We start from the raw sequence: 20960 nt of genomic DNA on the forward strand, positions 1-20960 counted from the left end.
TAAGGTAATTTCTGAATGCATTTGTTCTGTAGAAGAATCTGAAGTTCCTTCAAAAGAGGTTCTTTGTGAGATGTTAAATGCTTCTGCGGAACCCAATGTGGAAAAGTCAGGAGGGATGAGAAATGAGGGATATAACCCTGGTCTATCGATAGGACCCACTGATCTGATGTGATCCGACTCCAGGCTGGAAGATAATTGGACACCTGCCTCCCACAGGAGGGGATTGTGACAGTGGCAACATTATTTTTAAAAACCGGTCTGAGTTTTTCGGGTTGAGGGTCAGCTTGCTGACGTAGTGGGCAAGGGGCTCTGGCACGCTGGCGTGGTAGTTGAGGCTGATAGGGTTGCTGCCTAGCTGGATGGTAGGATTGAGGCTTGTAATAGGAATAAGGCTTGAATGCCTTAAAGGGTGTCCTTCTATAGGAAGCCGAAGAAGTAAAGTGGAGTCATGATGTGGATGGTTGGTGAGGAGATGTTAAGGAAAGGACAGTCTTTTGCTCCTTGATCTTCGTCACAGTTTCCATGAACAAGTTTTCTGGACGACATGGTAGATTTGCCAACTTGTCATGGACATTGTCCCTTATGGTGCTGGAATGCAACCATGAGAGACGTCTCGCTGCCAAGGTGTTTGCTGAAGTCTGACGAGACATCAAATCCCTCATAAATAGATTGTATCAAGTGCCTCAGACCTTCCTCAGATTATGATACTGAGGAGGTAAAGCGGTGTCCAGCAAGCTTTGTTGGAGGGATGACTTTAGCTGTTGTAAATTATCAAACAGATACTGGACAATGTAAAACTGGTGGTTCTGAATACGGGCGTTTTAACATGGCAGATTGAAATGATTTCTTCGCAAAATCATCCAGTGATTTGTTATCCTTGGTCGGCGGTGTGTTGGAATGGATCTTGGACTTGCGCGCCTTCTGCATTGCAGACTCAACTACCACAGAATGATGTGGTAGTTGAACTGAAGAATGGAAAGGAGAATGTTTCATTCTATATTTCAAATTGATTTTCCGTGATGTTGGGGGAATGGACAATGGAGTGTCCCACGACTTTTCCATCAGCGCTGTCAAAACGGGATGGGAAGGCCTTTGGTTCAGTAGATGTATCAAAAACTTTTAATATATCCAACATTTCATGACATGGATCAGGAATCCTCCTTGTTTCCACATTCAGTATCTGCCCGACCTTCTCAATGAATTGTGAATATGTTAGGTCTTCTGGAGGGGAAGACTGTTCCGGGGGTACCTCCGCTGGATCAGATAGATAACCCATGGAGGAATCAGAAGAGGAATCTGAATCCGTAAGTTCTTCAATTGGAATTGGAGGTGATATTTGAAGGTCCTTTGGCGCTGGGCCTGGTATTACTGGATCTATCGGAAGTGTCGGAGTTGTGGGAGGAGACAGATGAGGCGGTAATTGTGACTTTTCTATTGACTGTAGAAAGTGAGTCAATATGTTTGTAATTTGAGACATGACTTGAGTAGCCAGTTCTGAAATCGATGGTGCCGGTTCTGTAATCGGTGGTATAGTAGGCCGAATTACATCCGCTTGTGTTCGCCTTTTACTGGTAGGCTGTTCAGGTGGAACAACTCATGGAGTTGGCTGAGGTTGCTCAGGGGCGAGGGCACCCATGGAGGTCAGGGACACAGATGATAAAGCCCCCGGTGATGTAGGAGTCGTGTTAGATGTACGAGGTGGTGAAACTTCTGGATCAGACTCCATTATCAAGGATGGTGACACCTCTCTGTCTTATGGCCCAAGTGGTGCTTCTTAGCCTGTTTGAGTCAACTGCATCGGTGGTGCGATCGGGCGAGGATGCGACGCAGTTGCCTTTTTGCTTCGATGCATCGGGTGCATCGTGGATGGGCTGGAATGGCGTGGTCTTGAATCAGTAGCATCTTTGCGTCGATCCTTCGGAGCAGTGCCGGCAGGTTTATCTTCTGAGCGTCGATGCGTCGACTGTGTCAGTGAGGCATGCGGCCGCGATGCCACAGACGTATCCCCCGCGCCATGTGCCGATTTTTGGCAGGCAAGCAATGGTGGGTGTTCTGATCAGGTAGGGGGGAGGGGGGGGGAAGGAAGTCGACTGAGGAGGTCCTCCGACAAGGGAGACCTTTTCTTCCTCTTTGGGCATGGGGATGATCTTACCGAGGCCTCAGAAGGGGCATAAGAGCCCGAAGCTCTGGATTGAAGTTCCTGAAGCTTGGCAGTTTGCTTGGTCATGGAAGGGTCCCAGACACAAATAGCAGGAAATGTGGCCATTATTTTGCCACAGGAACAACATTTGAAACCAGGACGCAGCATGTCTCTGGCTGCTGATGAAATCAATTCAAAGTTGGCAGTCTGTTCTGGTTTGTTTTTTTTCACAGAAACTTCTCAGTCTCTCAGGAGAGTAGAGCTCCGTGTACTAACTGCCGCGCAGAAAAAAACTGACTGAGGAGCCTGAGGTAAATCAGATAGGATATAAGAGGGAGTACCTAGCTGAAAGACTTTACTAGACTTAGAGAGCTCCGCCACCTAGTGGCACGGAAGACATACCCAGACAGCATGGCTAATTCAGCTGCTTATCTACGTGAATAAAGAAAAATTACTGATAACTGTCAAAAATCCTAAATAGGTCACTAAAGGGAGAACTGGGTGGGGGGAGAACCAGTGTCCACCACGACTCTAAAGCAATTAACCTTCGTCAAGGAATTCCCAAGGCTCCTCACTCTCTTCGATCCTATTTAATATATACCTCTTGCCCCTCTGCCACCTACTCTCCGACCTTGGTCTTACACACTTCATTTACGCTGTTGATGTACAAATAGTCATCCCAATCAAGGACTCCCTACCCAATGCACTCAAAACCTGGGAAACTTCCCTCTCCGCCATAAACAACCTCCTCACCAGCCTTAACCTTGCACTCAACACCACCAAAACAGAATTCATGATCATTTCCCCCCAACACAATCCCTTCACCTCTACCCAAATCAACTCCCTCCCCACCTCTATCCCAACTTCACATCATATAAGAAATCTTGGCGTCACCATTGACTACCAACTCAACCTCAAAAAATTCATCAGCACCACCGTGAAGGACTGCTATTTCAAGCTTCAAACACTAAAAAAACTAAAGCCCCTCCTACACTTCAACGATTTCAGGACAGTTCTCCAATCCACCATTTTCTCAAAAATCAATTACTGCAATGCTCTCCTCCTCGGCCTCCCTAAAATCTCCATCACCCCCCTCCAAACGCTCCAGAACGCTGTCGCTCGGATCTTTACCAATACACGCAGAAATGAGCACATCACCCCCATTCTCAAAGACCTACACTGGCTCCCGATCCAACAACGCATCCAATACAAAAAACTCTCCCTATCTTATACAAAACCCTACATAACCAAAATATGCAATGGCTCAATAACTCCTTAACCTTCCGCAGTACCAACAGACCTATTCGCTCCCAACACTTAGCAACCCTAAACACACCCTCACCCAAACGTACCCATTACCACTCCACCAAAGAGCGCACCATATCTATTGCAGGTCCTACCCTATGGAATACTCTGCCCTCCGACCTTCGCCAAGAACACAGCCTGCAAAAATTCAAACAGAAACTAAAAACCTAACTGTTCCTACAAGCTTACTCATGATCCACTCTCCTCTCTCCCCTACCCGCCAGAACCCCCCTCCTAATCCCCCCGCCTCAACCCCCCATTAGCCTCTTTTAATATTTAATATATATAACAGTTGTAAATTCTTTTATATTTATTTCCTACTTCTACATTTGCCTTCCCAGTTCCCACTTGTCCTCCCCTCCCTCTTTACTCCATCTTTTTGCTTACTATTTTTTTTCTCCTTATGGGTTCCACTGTAAAGCAATGCTGCTGTCGTTATGTTTCATTGTAAACTGATGTGATGTATCTTACGAACGTCGGTATAGTAAAAAACTTTAAATAAATAAATGAGACAGCAAAGACAATTACAGCAAAAACAAAGTTTTCCAAAAATAGGTCAAACTAGACCCAAAAAGTTGAAGTGTGAGGCTTTCACCTGATTGTGAAACAGGCTCCGCGGAAAAGAGGAGATTGAAGGGAACCCCATGGGGACACATGGTATAATGCATGCTGAGCATGCTCAATGGGACTAAATCTAAGTTCTAGAAACTTTAACATAAGTTTTCCCCATATCGGGCTCCACTGGATGATGTCACCCATGTATGAGAACTACCACCCTGCTTGTCCTTGGAGAACCCTATATAGCTGATCCTGTACTTGTGCAGAAAGTCATCCTCAAACTGTAGTCACCTGCAAGAATACTGGCATATCCACTACTCGAGAAGACAACTCATTACAGTCTGATGAGTTGCTGAGCTGTTGTTCAACACACAAACTCCTAGACACTTAAACATAACTGTTAGCCACAATGAGAGTTAATGAATAGGTTAATAAAAGCCATGCCTTTCCATGTCAAACAGGGTTCTCTCAATTTTAAACACGCCAACAATTTAATAGTTTGTTAGCCAACCCATACCAGGTTCCTTTACTGCTGCCACTCAAGAGCCTGCAGTACCAACATTGGCCTGCTATAGGACTGCTTCACTCAAAAACTTTTTCATATAAATACAGGTTAATCCAATAGAACTATTACCTGCTGTTTTATAGGATGGTGTTTCATTTCATATTGACTGCATAGAAAGGGAACACAGCTGTCAGCTTGCCCCTGACATGACATGATTATGTTTTTCATAAACGTTTCACTAGTAATGTGAAACAGGATAATTCGCTTTAATACAGCTGAGATGCTTTATGTACTCAGTTACACACCAAAATGGATAAAGTGTCAGAGAGAAAGAACAGCCAGGAGAAATGACAACAGGTGTTTTAAAAAAACATCCGATAGTGGTCAACATTAAAACAGATGGTACAACCATTCTGCCTCAGAAGCCCAAGACAAGAACTGAACCCAGATCTTGAGCCAGAACCCCTGCGTCACACCCATTTATTTCATCATGTTAACAGTTTTCAATGCAGATTGGCTTAACTGCTACTCAAATTGGTGAGCATATGCTTACATTACTGAAATAAACCTACCATGTTTATCTGTAAATAGTCCTCTACCCTCCAGCAAAGAAGCTATATGAACTCTCGCCATTTCATTATGAGCAGCTCTCCACATAAGGACTTTGGGCCTGATTTTCTATGCTTTCTGATCCCTAGACACAGGATAGGAGAAAAACCATGGTAAATCATGCCCTTTGTCATGTTTTCATACACACAGACCTTTCTATAATGTTGTCTGTACAAAATTACTAATACATAAGAAGACCAAGCTGTTTCCCACCAAGCAGTGCAAAAATGTGCCTATGGGCTAAAATGGCCCCATATGAACTCTCCACTGCGAGGATTTGCAACTACACATGCCTATACTCTTAAAAGGGCAAATTCCCGCTCCATGACAACTCAACTGCAGACAATGGCATAACATCTCATCTACAATATTAAAATGAGAGTGATGTACAGCACAACTGCTGGTCCCCAGTGAGCATGCGCCATCTAAAACATAAAATGACATCACTGCTTCATAAACTTACCAGAACAAATATACTTCAGATTTAGCAGCTTTGATAACACAATCTCTTAGCAAAACAGATTGTTGAACTATGAATATTAACTAACTAGGCAGAGTAATATCATAAACCTCTGATCGCTGGAGTCATGAGAAAAAGAGTTTGATAATCACCATAAAGCCACCATGCAGCTTAATGGAAATACATCTCATTTTTAGATATAGCTGACCTTCCTTAAAATTCTGATCTCAGAACAAAATGGGCATGTACTAAAGCAAAATACTGGATAGAACGCATAACGACAAAATGCAGATGTGAGGCCCTATTTGCTCTCACTTAAATGGGAGCCAACTTGCCATGGCTGTTTGTCATCCCCACAGAAGGGAAATGCGTGCTGAATAAAGCAAAGCTGACCTACCTGGCTGGATGATTCAGCATTTTGCAGCCAATAAATCACCTCAGTGTGAAAGATGTCTGCCAACCATGAGTATATAAAGCGATAGACACGATTTCCCACCAAGACGAAACTCTTTTCAGTCAGAAGGGCTTCGCTCATTAAGTTAATAAAATCATCCCAAGTCAAACAGCTTCAATTTCCATGAACATGGCTTCTAGCCATATAAAGAAATGCTTGCAGAAAAGCCTTACTAAAACAGAGATCCGCCCATTGTGCAAGATCAGATCACAAACAGAGCAGGGGCTGAGAAACCCTCACTTGCCTGACACACGAAACCCAGTGCTTTAGATGCCATTCTTTGGTCTCAGATCTCACACTTCCACTGGTGGAGGAAGACAAATACATACATACATACATAATGCTTGCTTCTAAGATATATGGGCTCAATAATCAAAGGTCAGGGCTAATTCCAGCTTGAAGCAACATTGCCTGTTACTGCAAACAATACAGCACAGAGCTGGAAAAACCCCGGATGCCTAAACTTTGGCATCTTGTCAGGGCCCAGGTGGAAAAGCTGGCACTGGGCTGCAGAAGAGATACTAGAGAAAGGGAAGGGCAAAATGTCATTAAATACAGGGGAAAGAAAAAGCATGAAAAGTGCTAAAGCAAAACAAAATGAGGGGAAGAATTTATTGCTGCCTTCTCTGGCTTATATTAAAGGCATGTAAAAAAAAATATATCCAAAAGATAGACATGGGGATGGGGAAGGGAAGCATAGAGCTAAATGTTTAAAAAGGAAAAAATGTTTGTGAACTGTTGCTCTAAGGCAGGGGTGGGGAAACTCAAGGTTAGATTTTCAGGATATCTTTCACACACACACATCCCAGATCTGCATGCAAGCTGCCTCAGTTTATACAAACCTAATGCATGTTCATCAGGGATATCCTGAAAACCTGACCAGTTATGACCCTCGAGGACCAGAGGTTTCTCACCTCTGTTCTAAGGTGAGCAATGGCATTAACTTATTACAATTGTTTAAACACACATTTACATGACAAGGTACATACAACCCCATTTTAGATTATTCTGGCCCTCCCCCTCCAAACCACAATGCCAATAAGATTAATTATACTGCACATCATCATCCACAATGAATACACATGAGATATATTTGCATACCATGGAGGCAGTGCAAACAAACAGAGGATATTAGAGATGTATCCATTCCGGAGAAGGTTTTCATGGGTGATTATTCAGATCAACTGAACCAAATTACAGTGAACCTCGAAGATGTGGTAGGCCTGATTGACAAACTGAAGAGTAGTAAATCCCCTGGACCGGAAGGTATACACTCCAGGGTTTTGTAAGAACTAAAAAATGAAATTTCAGAACTATTAGCAAACATTTGTAACCTGAAGATTGGAAAATAGCCAATGTAACCCAGATATTTAAAAAGGGATCCAGGGATAATCTGGGAAACTATAGACCGGTGAGCCTGACTTCAGTGCCAGGAAAAATCGTGGAAACTGTTAAAGAAAAAAAAAATCACAAAACATTTAGGGGCTGAAGCAATACAGTGCGCTCACACAAGCGCACTGTTTAACCCGCTGTCGGACATGGTTTAAATAGGCGCTATTGCAACCCCTAATGCAATAGGGGGATTAGTGCCTATTTAAACTGCGTCTAACGCGGAGTGAATGAGATAGCGCTCACTCATTACATGCAAATGCATATGAATGAGGCGATTACTCATTCACTCCGCATTCAAAAAATAAATGTGCGTCTCAGACGCACATTTATCGCTCAGATATTAACGTCTGCCTGGAGCAGGCGTTAACAGCTGAGCACATGTAAAAAGTACAGAAAAGCAGAAAAAATTGCTTTTCTGTACTTCTGTAAAAAAAAAAAAAAACCCCCAAAAAAACACCCCACAAACACCCCCCCCCCCCCCCGGCAGACCGCCGAGTTATGAAGACAGATGCCAGTAAACCCGGCATCGGTTTTCATAACTGGCAGTCTGCCAGTAATGAAAACTGACACGAAAATTATTGCATCGGCCCCTTTGATAGATTTGGTGGGACACAGCCAGCATGGATTTACCCAAGTGAAGTCTTGCCTCACAAATCTCCTACATTTTTTTGAAGGGGTGAATAAACATGTGGATCAGTAGATGTGGTGTATTTGGATTTTCAAAAGGTATTCGACAAAGTCCTGCATGAGAGGCTTCTAAGAATACTAAAAAGTCATGGGATAGGAGATGATGTCCTTTTGTGGTTTGCAAGCTGATTAAAAGACAGGAAACAGAGAGTAGGATTAAATGGTCAGTTTTCACTGTGGAAAAAAGGTAAACAGTAGAGTGCCTCAGGGATCTGTACTTGGACCAGTGTTACTTAATATATTTATAAATGATCTGGAAAGGGGTACGATGAGTGAGGTGATCAAATTTGCGGATGACACAAAATTATGCAGAGTAGTTAAATCTCAAGCAGAGACTGTGATGAACTGCAGGAAGATCTTGCGAGTGTGAAAGATTGGGCTTCCAAATGGTAGATGAAATTTAACATGGACAAGTGCAAAGTGATGCATATAAGGAAAACTAACCTTTGCTGTAGTTACACAATCTTAGGCTTTATCTTATGCGTTACCACCCAGGAAAGATCTAGGCGTCATAGTGGATAATACATTAAAATCGTCAGCCTAGTGTGCTGTGGCGATCAAAAAAGCAAACAATGTTAGGAATTATTAATAACTGAATGGAAAATAAAACAGAGGATGTCATAATGCTTCTACCACTCCATGGTAAGACTGAACCTTGAATACTGTGTGCAATTCTGTCACCGCATCTCAAAAAGGATATAGCTGCACAGGAGAAAGTGCAAATAAAAGCGACCAAAATGATGAAGGAGATGGAACAGCTCCCCTATGAGGAAAGGCTAAAGAAGTTAGGGCTGTTCAGTTTGGAGAAGAGACGATTGAGGGGGGATATATGATAGAAGTTTACAAAATCATAAAAGGACTTGAACAAGTTAATGTAATTCGGTTATTTACTCTCTCAGATAATAGGACCAGGGGGCACTCCATGAAGTTTGCAAGTATCATTTAAAACAAAATCGAAGAAAATTCTTCACTCAGCACATAAAGCTCTGGAATTCATTGTCAGAGGATGTGGTTACAGTAGTTGGTGTAACTGGGTTAATAAAAGAAGGTTTGGTTAAGTTCTAATGTTTGGGTACTTGCCATGTACTTGTGACTTGGATTGGCCACTGTTGGAAACAGGATACTGGGCTTGATGGATCCTTGGTCTGACCCAGTATGGCATATTTTATGTTATGTTCTCTCTTGTGTACCTGTTTTGAATAATCTGAAAACCAGACTGGCTGGGTAGTTCTTGAGGCCTATATTGAGAACTATGGTTCTAGACACACAGATTTCAACTGAGAAAGTTGAGCAAAAACCGCAAAACACCCCTAATGTTCATTTTTTTTTTTTTTAAACCAAAATGAATATTTTGTCACCTTGGGACATTCAAAGCATTCACTAATGGGTCTGGATGCGTTTGTGCCTGCTGACAGAATTCTGACAGTCACCTTTGTGTCTCCCAACATGCCAAGACGCCATGCATCAACATCCTTTAACAGGCATTGTCAAACATATAAGATTATAAAAAGTGCAACATTCCTGATTCATGGCTAGTTGCTACAACGAAACAATTTTCTTTACTGTTGACAAAGAATGTATAAAGTTAAAACTGTTCTGGCTTCAAGATGTTGTCAAGCAAAGCAGTAGCAAAGTTTCAATTAAGAGCCTCATATCAGAGCAGTGTCCAGGACTCAAGATTGTTTACACAGTTCTAAATAAATATGACAAGGCAAAACTGCAGGCAGCCTGCATCTGTAAAAGGAGTGGAATTTTCCCTAAATTTATTTTAAAATATTTCTAATCCACTCTCTCAAAAGCCATGATGTGATACAAAAACATTCATAAACTTAACATAGAACAAACAAAAACAGCAGAATGGCTATACAATAAACTTTTGAATATGTTTAAGTGTAAGCAAAAAATAAAGCCTTGTACCTTCCTAAATTATGTTATACAAGTATCAGCTCGAATTAGCTCGAGGAGTGAATTCCAGATATTGGGTCCGGCAACCAAAAATACTCTGTTCCTTGTTTCACACAAATGTGCAACTTGAAAAGATGGGACATGTAACAAATACCTCCCCTGAGACCTCAGAAACCATGAAGTAGTGTAAATCTTTTAATGCAGAGGCCAGGCTATATAGTGCCTTGTTATTAATAGATTTAAAGACCCACACCAAGATTTTAAACCTAATACACATAATTTGGAAGCCAGTGCAAGGTCTGCAAAGCAGAAGAAACATGTTCGGTTCCTGAGCAAAACCATCAGTATCCATAGTGCCTAATTTTGCACCACCTGCAATGGCCACAAGGTAGAGGCTGGTAAACCAATGTATAGAGCACTGCTATCATCTAGGCCTGAAATTACTAATGCCTGTAACACTGAACATAGGTCCTAAGGATTGAGAAATGGCTTAAGATGACAAAGCTTATAGTATGCATTGTGTGTTGCTGCCTTAATCCGAAAATGGAAAAAAAAAAAAAGATGAGGAATCCAAGATGACACCTAGCCTTTGCACTTACAGGGAAAAAGGAATTGACAAACTGCCAGTCAAAAGAGAAGATGGAAGATCTTAACATGGAAATCTAGACAATTTCAGTAGTTTTCCCAATCTTTAAAAGGGCAGATATGCAGACTCATGAGACATACTGGTCTCTACAGCAAACCAGAAAAATAAAGAGCCTCATTTACTAAGAAATTTTCCCCATAGACACAGAACTGGAGAAAAGCCTTGTAAATCAAGCCCAGAGTTTGACATTTTTAACTTGTAAGTGTCCTGTTAAATAAGACAAACTAATTCAATACGGTATCAAAGATACCCAAGCTTGCCAAATGGCAAAGGAGGAACTCTTGAACGGCCATATCAAACAATGACAGGTCAAGGAGCATCAAAACTTCTCCACAAAAAGACCACACATGGAAAGGAGCAAATGTCTGTGCTGATTTGGAGAGGGAGGGGGCAGGGAAGAGAGAATCATAATCGGAAAAATCTAATATCTCATGCTGGTTCACAAATTCTGTATTATCTCTTACTGTAGCCATCATAAAAGCACTGGGTTTACATAGAAACTTGCATTTCAAACCCAACTTCTTATGCTTAAAAAGATATAATCATCGGTCACAGAGGTATAGTATAAGTAATTTATAGTCAATGACGAAATAATTTCAACAGAAAAATTGGGCGGTGTTAGCATTTGTGGATCAAAATCCTGCACACTATACCTCTGTGACCGATGATTATATCTTTTTAAGCACAAGAAGTTGGGTTTGAAATGCAAGTTTCTATGTAAACCCAGTGCTTTATGATGGTTAAAATAAGAGATAATATATAAGTTTGGCAGGCAACAGTTCTTTCTCATTCTATCGTATGTGAGATTTTTATTGTTTATAATATTATTCTTGCACTTTTTGGGTTCGTTTTATTTAGATTCACAAATTTTTGCATCTGCTTTAAAAACATAACCTCAATTTTAGTAAGGAATGGTGAAGAAATGGGTCAATCGCTGTCTGGTATTAACTGTTCAAGATGAGGAGTTTTTAAAATAGGTTGCACGCACATTTCAAAGCTGATAGTAAATTGACAGATAAAAAATTGATTAGCATAGAAGGGCTTCACCAAGTTCATCTCGTACAACTATAAAAATCACAGGGGATTATGGATTCAATGGACATAACCTGGCTAAGATACTGAGTGATCTCAAAACATAAGTTTGTTCTGGAGAAAAAGTTAAATTCTGTTAAAACAGATTAAATCTGTGATCATTTCATGAAAACACATTGCAAATCTCTTTGGGAGATGACTGCACAGAACCAGTAGTTTTCAAATCACAGGGTTGAGTCAGCTGCTTGAAAATGTGAAAAACTATTGAAAATGATTACCTACAGCTAAGATTTTGGTGGCAAAAACTTTTAAGATTCCCCTGTGCACATTTATATAAAAAAAACTAAATAAAAAGCTACAAGATATTCTGAAGCATTAATCTTCTACCAATGGCATTCAGCTCATCATAACAGTCTTCTCAAAGTTCTTTACAAAACCAGGGGGCCTCATGAGATCTTCTGGGAGTCCATGATTTCAAACAGGGCAATTTTACCCAGTGCCCTTAAGTCATCTCAAGGGTCGTTAAAGACAATAAGGTAGTAATTTAGTTCAGAGGTCTATTCTTTCCATAACTGATCTGGCTCAACTAAGGGCATTTAGATGGAAAGACTCAGGAGTAGATATTCTAGATCATGTTGCCATCAAAACTGATTGTCATATGATCTGACCAGGCAACCCTAATAGGAAAGCATAGAAGGGATAACAGACAACCTGTAAGATAAGAGAAATATGTATGGCACATTAAAAGCAGTACGATGAATTGCCAATACCCACAAGGCTTTGGGGCAGGGAAACACCCCCCCCCACACACACACACACACACATACGAGATCATAATAAATATTGTTAGATTAGAATGGCTTTTCTAAGCCATAGCCATCTATTATAACTCAGCATTCAACTGTTGGCATATCAAAGATTTCCAAATACACAAACTTTCCTTTAAGTGCTGCAACTGATCACTGAATTTTATGCATCACTACTGCCTCCCTAATACACATGCTTAGAACTAGGCCAATATATAATGCAGGCTATAAATGTTTTAAATAAAATTTCTAATTCCCTATGACCCATCTGTACCAACAGTCAAAGAAACTATCATAGAGAACTTTCCAACACGTCTTGTTCCAGTCCCTGATGTGCATTTAAAGGCTTTCATATTGACAGATGATAATGACCATATATATTTTTCCAGTTACAAAGGACAAAACAGTGTGGTAAAAGCCACCACCAACCTTAAATCAAACAGATAAGAGTATAAAATTACAATAATAAACTAAATTACATGTAAATTTTTAAAATCCTAACAATCAATTTTCAGTAAAGCACTTGTTTCAGGGAAAAAGGTAAAGGAAAACACTGCAGTACAAAAACCAATATAAGTTCTGGACAACTCCTGTTACAACCTAAATTTAACTGGGAACTCAAAATTAAGATGAAAGCAACAGTCCAGCAGCAAGAGTGGGGCCTTCCAGTCTTTTGCATCGAGTGTCAGATGCATGATTTTTACCTGCCGGTGAAAGGTTGTATGTGGGCACTGGTGCAAAAAGATCCTGACTCTCACAGAACAAGTCCTATCTCTGGAGGCTAGAGTGGTAGACCTGGAAGAGCTGAAGCAGACAGAGATATAGAGATGAGACCTGCAGGGACATAGTAGCCAAGCCCCAACTCCAGTCAGGTAGCCCTGCTGCTGCCATGTATCAGGAAGGTCTCCTGGTCGGACAGCATCACTCTGGTGTAGCAGGAAATAATCCTGTAGCAAGGATCTTCTCTCCAGGTAATGCATGGTTCTTTTTAAGAGGACAAGTCTCCCAGTGCTTCTGCCAAGGAGGGAGGAGTTAGGTTGGCCATCATAGTTTGTGATTCAATTATGAAAATTGTAGATAACTGGGTGGCTGGTGGACTAGAGAATCACATGGTAACTTGCTTGTATGGTGCGAAGGTGGCGGATCTCACACATCACCTAAATAGGATTTCAGACAGTGCTGGGGAGGAGCCGGCTGTCATGGGACATGTAGGCACCATCAACATAGGAAAACGTGCGAGGGAGGTTCTGGAAGCCAAATTAAGGATTTTAGGTAGAAAACAAATCCAGAACCTCCAGAGCAGCATTCTCTGAAATGCTCCCTCTTCCACTTGCAAGTCCCCACAGAGCTCCGGATTCTCAATGTGTGGATGCAACTATGATGCAGGGGAAGAGAGATTTAGTTTTGTAAGGAACTGGGAAACATTTTGGGGAAGGGGGGGGGGGGGGGGAAGTCTTTTCCGAAGAGACAGGCTTCACCTTAACCAGGGTAAAACCAGGCTGCTGGCGCTAACTTTTAAAAAGATGATAAAGCAGCTTTTAAACCAGAACAAAAGGGAAAGCCAACAATCACTCCACAACGCATGGTTCGGAGAGAGGTATCTTTGAAGGATACTAATAAAGCAGGAGAGTTAGCGCACCCAACAAAGATTCCAATAAAAGCAAAAGTAGTCCATGTGCCTATAAGTAAAGAATCACCTGAGATAAAAGTTTCCATGTTATCGCTGTCACCTGAAAAGCAGGCTAATACAAAACACACACTTTGAATTGTCTTTATGCCAATGCCAGAAGTCTAAGAAGATGGGAGAGTTAGGGCGTATAGCAGTGAATGATGAGATAAATATAAATGGCATCTCAGAGACCTGGTGGGAGGAGAATTACAAATTATATTGTAATGATAGGGAGGATCAACTTGTTGGGGGGATGATGCTTTATGTCTGGGAAGGCAGAGTACAACAGGATAAAGATTCTGCAAGCGATTAAATGCACAATAGAAAGATTATGCGCAGAAATCTAGTGTGTTGGGGAAGAGTATAGAGATAGGACTACACTACTGTCAAAATGATGAGACAGACAATGAAATCCCAAGAGAAATGAGGGAAGCTAACTAATTTGGCAGTGCACTAATAATGGGAGATTTCAATTACCCCAATATTGAATGGGTAAATGCAACATCCGGACATGCTAGAGAGATAAAGTTCCTGGATGGAATAAATGACAGCTTTTTAAGAACATGCCATACTGGGTCAGACCAAGGTCCATCAAGCCCAGTATCCTGTTTCCAACAGTGGCCAATCCAGGCCATAAGAACCTGGCAAGTACACTAAGTCTATTCCATGTTACTGTTGCTAGTAATAGCAGTGGCTATTTTCTAAGTCAATTTATATAACTATAAAACCTCTCCAGCTGCTCCAAAATGCAACGGCGAGAATTCTGACTAATACCAATCGGAGAGCACATATCTCTCCTATTCTAAAAGATCTTCACTGGCTCCCAGTACACTACAGGATTCTCCATAAATCACTCACTATTATCCACAAATACATTCACCATCAGACCCCTCGATCTGCTACATCCTCTTAAACTGCACTCGACGGCAAGACCTTTAAGGGATGCCTACAAGGGATCCTTACAAGTTCCTTCTATCAAAGTTGTACACCATTCAAACATCAGAGACCGGACATTCTCCATCACAGGTCCCTCCATTTGGAACACCATGCCTCCGGACCTCAGGCAAGAAACTTGCCTTCTAACTTTTAAAAAGAAACTAAAGACATGGCTGTTCTGCCGAGACTTCCCAGCCTCTTGTCCAACAGCCTGACTTGAATGTATATTAATAATTTTCTAGCAACTATTTATTAAAATCGTTAAATCATGTTACAAGTTACCTCGAGGACGGCTCCTTGCCCCTCACATATCCTCTTGTATATTGCACTTTATTTCGTCCCCCTTTCTTGTTTCCTTCTCCCAGTTAAAGGCACCCTTGTTATAATGTAACTTTATACTCCTTCAATTGTCTCTTGTTTGGTTGGTTGGTTACAGTTACTGTCTAGTTCGATGTAAACCGAGTTGATTTGATTTGTATCAAGAAAGTCGGTATATAAAAGCCTTAAATAAATAATGGACTTCTCCTCCAAGAACTTATCCAATCCTTTTTTAAACACAGCTATACTAACTGCACTAACCACATCCCCTGGCAACAAATTCCAGAGTTTAATTGTGTGTTGAGTAAAAGAGAACTTTCTCCGATTAGTTTTAAAATGTGCCCCCTAGTCTTTCTATTATCTGAAAGAGTAAATCTACCCGTTCTAGACCTCTCATGATTTTAAACACCTCTATCACATCCCCCCTCAGCTGTCTCTTTTCCAAGCTGAAAAGTCCTAACCTCTTTAGTCTTTCCTCATAGGGGAGCTGTTCCATTCTCTTTATCATTTTGGTAGCCCTTCTCTGTACCTTCTCCATCGCAATTATAACTTTGAGATGCGGCGACCAGAATTGTACAGTATTCAAGGTGCGGTCTCACCATGGAGCGATACAGAGGCATTATGACATTTTCTGTTTTATTCACCATTCCCTTTCTAATAATTCCCACCATTCTATTTGCTTTTTTGACTGCCGCAGCACACTGAACTGACAATTTCAATGTGTTATCCACTATGACGCCTAGATCTCTTTCTTGGGTTGTAGCACCTAATATGGAACCTAACATTGTGCAATTATAGCATCGGTTATTTTTCCCTATATGCATCACCTTGCACTTATCCACATTAAATTTCATCTGCCATTTGGATGCCCAATTTTCCAGTCTCAAGGTCTTCCTGCAATTTATCACAATCTGCTTGTGATTTAACTACTCTGAACAATTTTGTATCATCTGCAAATTTGATTACCTCACTCATCGTATTTCTTTCCAGATCATTTCTAAATATATTGAAAAGTAAGGATCCCAATACAGATCCCTGAGGCACTCCACTGCCCACTCCCTTCCACTGAGAAAATTGTCCATTTAATCCTACTCTGTTTCCTGTCTTTTAACCAGTTTACAATCCACGAAAGGTCATCGCCACCTATCCCATGACTTTTTACTTTTCCTAGAAGCCTCTCATGAGGAAATTTGTCAAGCGCCTTCTGAAAATCCAAGTATACTACGTCTACAGGTTCACTTTTATCCACATGTTTATTAACTCCTTCAAAAAAATAAAGCAGATTTGTGAGGCAAGACTTGCCTTGGGTAAAGCCATGCTGACTTTGTTCCATTAACCCATGACTTTCTATCTGTTCTGTGATTTTGATGTTTAGAACACTTTCCACTATTTTTCCTGGCACTGAAGTCAGGCTAACTGGTCTGTAGTTTCCCAGATCACCCCTGGAGCCCTTTTTAAATATTGGGGTTACATTAGCTATCCTCCAGTCTTCAGGTACAATGGATGATTTTAATGATAGGTTACAAATTTTTACTAATAGGTCTGAAATTTCATTTTTTAGTTCCTTCAGAACTCTGGGGTGCATACCATCCGGTCTAGGTGATTTACTACTCTTCAGTTTGTCAATCAGGCCTACCACATCCTTCTAGGTTCACCTTGATTTGATTCAGTCCATCTGAATCATTACCCATGAAAACCTTCTCCAGTACAGGTACCTCCCCAGTAAACACCAAAGAAATCATTTAATCTTTCCGCGATGGCCTTATCTTCTATAAGTGCCCCTTTAACCCCTCGATCATCTAACGGTCCAACTGACTCCCTCACAGGCTTTCTGCTTCGGATATATTTTAAAAAGTTTTTACTGTGAGTTTTTGCCTCTACGGCCAACTTCTTTTCAAATTCTCTCTTAGCCTGTCTTATTAATGTCTTACATTTAACTTGCCAAAGTTTATGCATTATCCTATTTTATTCTGTTGGATCCTTCTTCCAATTTTTGAATGAAAATCTTTTGGCTAAAATAGCTTCTTTCACCTCCCCTTTTAACCATGCCGGTAATGGTTTTGCCTTCTTTCCACCTTTCTTAATATGTGGAATACATCTGGACCGTGCTTCTAGAATGGTTTTTTTGTTTTGGTTTTTTTAACAATGACCACGCCTCTTGCACACTTTTTACTTTTGTAGCTGCTCCTTTCAGTTTTTTTCTAACAATTTTTCTCATTTTATCAAAGTTTCCCTTTTGAAAGTTTAGCACCAGAGCCGTGGATTTGCATACTGTTCCTCTTCCAGTCATTAATTCAAATTTGATCATATTATGATCACTATTGCCAAGCAGCCCCACCACTGTTACCTCTCTCACCAAATCCTGTACTCCACTGAGAATTAGAGCTAAAATTGCTCCCTCTCTCGTCTGTTCCTGAACCAATTGCTCCATAAAGCTATCATTTATTTACCTGTTCATTGTAAGACATTTACTTGTAAATGTGATTGTTCTGTTATAATGTAAACCGAGTTGATCAGTAATTCTGTTATTGGAAAGTCGGTATATAAAAATGCTAAATAAATAAAATAAATTTATTCCATCCAGGAACGTTCTCTCTCTAGCGTGTCCCGATGATACATTTACCCATTTAATATTGGATAATTGAAGTCTCCCATTATTACCACACTACCAATTTGGTTAGCTTCCCTAATTTCTCTTAGCATTTCACTGTCCATCTCACCATCTTGACCAGGTGGACGGTAGTATACCCCTATCACTATAGTCTTCCCACCCATAAAGATTCAATTGTGCATTTAGTCTCATGCAGGATGTTTATCCTGTTAGACTCTATGCCATCACAGACAAAGTGCCACACCGCCTCCCCGGTGCTCCTCTCTGTCATTGCGATATAATTTGTACCCCGGTATAGCACTGTCCCATTGGTTGATCTCCTTCCACCATGTCTCTGAGATGCCAATTAAGTCTATGTCATCATTCACTGCTATACATTCTAATTCTCCCATCTTACTACTTAAACTTCTGGCATTAGCATACAGACATTTCAAAGTTTGTTTTTTGTTTGTATTTTCAGTCTGCTTTTTAATTGATAGGGATAAGTTAGAATTTTTTTTAGCTCAGGTGAGTTTTTAGTTACAGGCACTTGGACTACTTTTCTTATTAATGGAACTTCACTGTCGGGATGTCCTAATTCTAATGCATCATTATTGTCCTTTGAAGATACCTCTCTCCAAACCATGCACTGCTGAGCGACTGTCAGCTTTCCCCTTTGTTCTAGTTTAAAAGCTGCTCTATTTCCTTTTTAAAGGTTAGCACCAGCAGTCTGGTTCTTCCCTGGTTAAGGTGAAGCCCATCCCTTCGGAAGAGACTCCCCCTTCCCCAAAAGGTTCCCCAGTTCCTAACAAAACTGAATCCCTCTTCCTTGCACCATCGTCTCATCCACGCATTGAGACTCCGGAGCTCTGCCTGCCTCTGGTGACCTGCGCGTAGAAAGGGAGCATTTCAGAGAATTCTACCCTGGAGGTTCTGGATTTAAGCTTTCTACCTAAGAGCCTAAATTTGGCTTCCAGAACCTCCCTCCCACATTTTCCTATGTCGTTGGTGCCCACATGTACCACAACAGCTGGCTCCTCCCCAGCACTGCTAAAATACTATCTAGGTGACATGTGAGGTCCGCCACCTTCACACAAGGTAGGCATGTTACCAGGCGATCCTCATGCCCACCAGCTACCCAGCTGTCTACATTCCTAATAATCGAATCACCAACTATGACGGCCGACCTAACGCTTTCCTCCTGGGCAGTAGGCCTTGGGGAGATATCCTCGGTGCGAAAGGACAATCCATCACCTGGAGAGCAGGTCCTTGCTACAGGATCCTTTCCTGCTGCACCCGGTTGATGCTCTCCAATCATGAGACCTTCTTCCTCCAAGGTAGCACCAGGGCTGCCAGTCTTAAATTGGGACTTGGCTACTATGTCCCTGAAGGTCTCATCTATATACCTCTCTGTCTGCCTCAGCTCCTCCAGGTCTGCCACTCTAGCCTCCAGAGATCGGACGTGTTCTCTGAGAGCCAGGAGCTCTTTGCATCGCATGCTCATGTACAACTTCTCACCGACGGGTAAAAAATCATACAAGTGACACTCGATGCAAAAGACTGGGAAGCCCCCCTCTTGCTGCTGGGCTGCTGCCTTCATCTCAAATTTGTTCAGTTCCTAGTTAAGTTTTAGGTTGCTATGGGAGTAGGAATGTGTCTAACATCCTTTAAATTTGTTAGTGAATTCACTATAAGTCTGGTAGTGGCCTACAAGGGATTAATTAAACTCAAAGTTGGGTTTTTTTTTGGTGTGTTTTTTTAAAGTGGCACCTGCATATAAATTAAAGGATGAGCTAGGGGTGGGTGGGCAATCCAAACAGATTAACTTCAGTTAGTCGGCCAGAGTGACTCACTGCTCTCTTGATTATCAAATCAAACTACACTATCTCAACACCTTTCCAAGATGAGTAACTGAAATGAACTTTTCAACCTTTTTTTTTTACTTAGGTATACACTGCTCCTAGCTTCTGCTATTTTTTTTTTTTTAAATACAAACACTCAGTTCTGCTTCCTAGTTGCCTTACAGACTTTTAAAAATAAACACACTTACTGCTTACTAGCTGCCTTACTGACTGACCATTTTAAAATACAGTATAACTTGTTTATTCGCTGCCTTACTATTAAAAGCACAAACACACAAATAATATTCCCAAATAGTTAACTTTGTTTTTTTCAAAAGTATTGGGGCAATCTCCCAAGCTAAAACAGATTCCTTTCAGCCACCAGCAACGTGATCCACTCCTCACAGTGCTCCCAACTGGTTCAGCTACTGAAGAGAAGAAGTTGTTTTAGATCTAATTCTTAGTGCAATGCAGGATTTGGTAAGAGAGAAAACAGTTGGTGGGGCCATTTGGCAATAGTTATTATAACATGATCAAATCTGAACTAATGACTGGAAGGGGGACAATATGTAAACCTACAGCCATTCCACTAACCTTTCAAAAAGGGAAACTTTGATAAGATGAGGAAAATAGAAAAAAATGAAAGGTGCAGCTGCAAAGGTTGGGTGTACAACAGGTGTGGACATTGTTTAAAAAAGCACAATTCAGATGTATTCCATGCATTAAGAAAGGTGGAAGGAAAGCCAAACTATTACCAGCATGGTTAAAAGGTGACGTGAAAGGTTATTTTTGCCAAAAAAAAATCCTTCAAAAATTGGAAGAAGGATCAATCTGACTAGGAAAAAGTATAAGCATTGTCAAGTTAAATATAAAACATTGATAAGACAAAGAATTTGAAATGAAATGGGCCTTAGAGACAAAAACTCATAATAAAAGCTTTTTCAAATATATGCAAAGCAGAAAACCTGCAAGGGAGTCTGCTGGACCACTGGATGATTGAGGGGTTTAAAGAGGTTCTTAGGAAAGATAAAGCCTTCACGGAAAAAACTAAATGAATTCTTTTGCTTCGGTGTTTACTAATGAGGATGTTGGGGAGATACCAATTCC

The 20960-nt window shown here is 41.0% G+C and overlaps 1 protein-coding gene across 3 annotated transcripts in view; it reads right to left on the minus strand.

The window, feature by feature from the left end:
- PAIP2B (poly(A) binding protein interacting protein 2B) overlaps nucleotides 1-20960 on the minus strand; it is a 117843-nt gene that overhangs the window by 62225 nt on the left and 34658 nt on the right. The window contains exon 2 of one of the 3 annotated variants that reach the window (XM_029594377.1): nucleotides 5081-5202. The exons of 1 other annotated variant lie outside the window; for it this stretch is intronic. In XM_029594377.1, the coding sequence (XP_029450237.1) occupies nucleotides 5081-5165 (85 nt within the window). In that variant the 5' untranslated portion in view covers nucleotides 5166-5202. Of the gene's footprint in view, nucleotides 1-5080; nucleotides 5203-5974; nucleotides 6116-20960 lie in introns of those variants that run through there. One more of the 3 variants, XM_029594396.1, reaches the window with a different exon arrangement.

This window comes from Rhinatrema bivittatum, chromosome 1 (genome assembly GCF_901001135.1).
Source record: "Rhinatrema bivittatum chromosome 1, aRhiBiv1.1, whole genome shotgun sequence".
In the NCBI taxonomy this organism is placed as follows: domain Eukaryota; kingdom Metazoa; phylum Chordata; class Amphibia; order Gymnophiona; family Rhinatrematidae; genus Rhinatrema; species Rhinatrema bivittatum.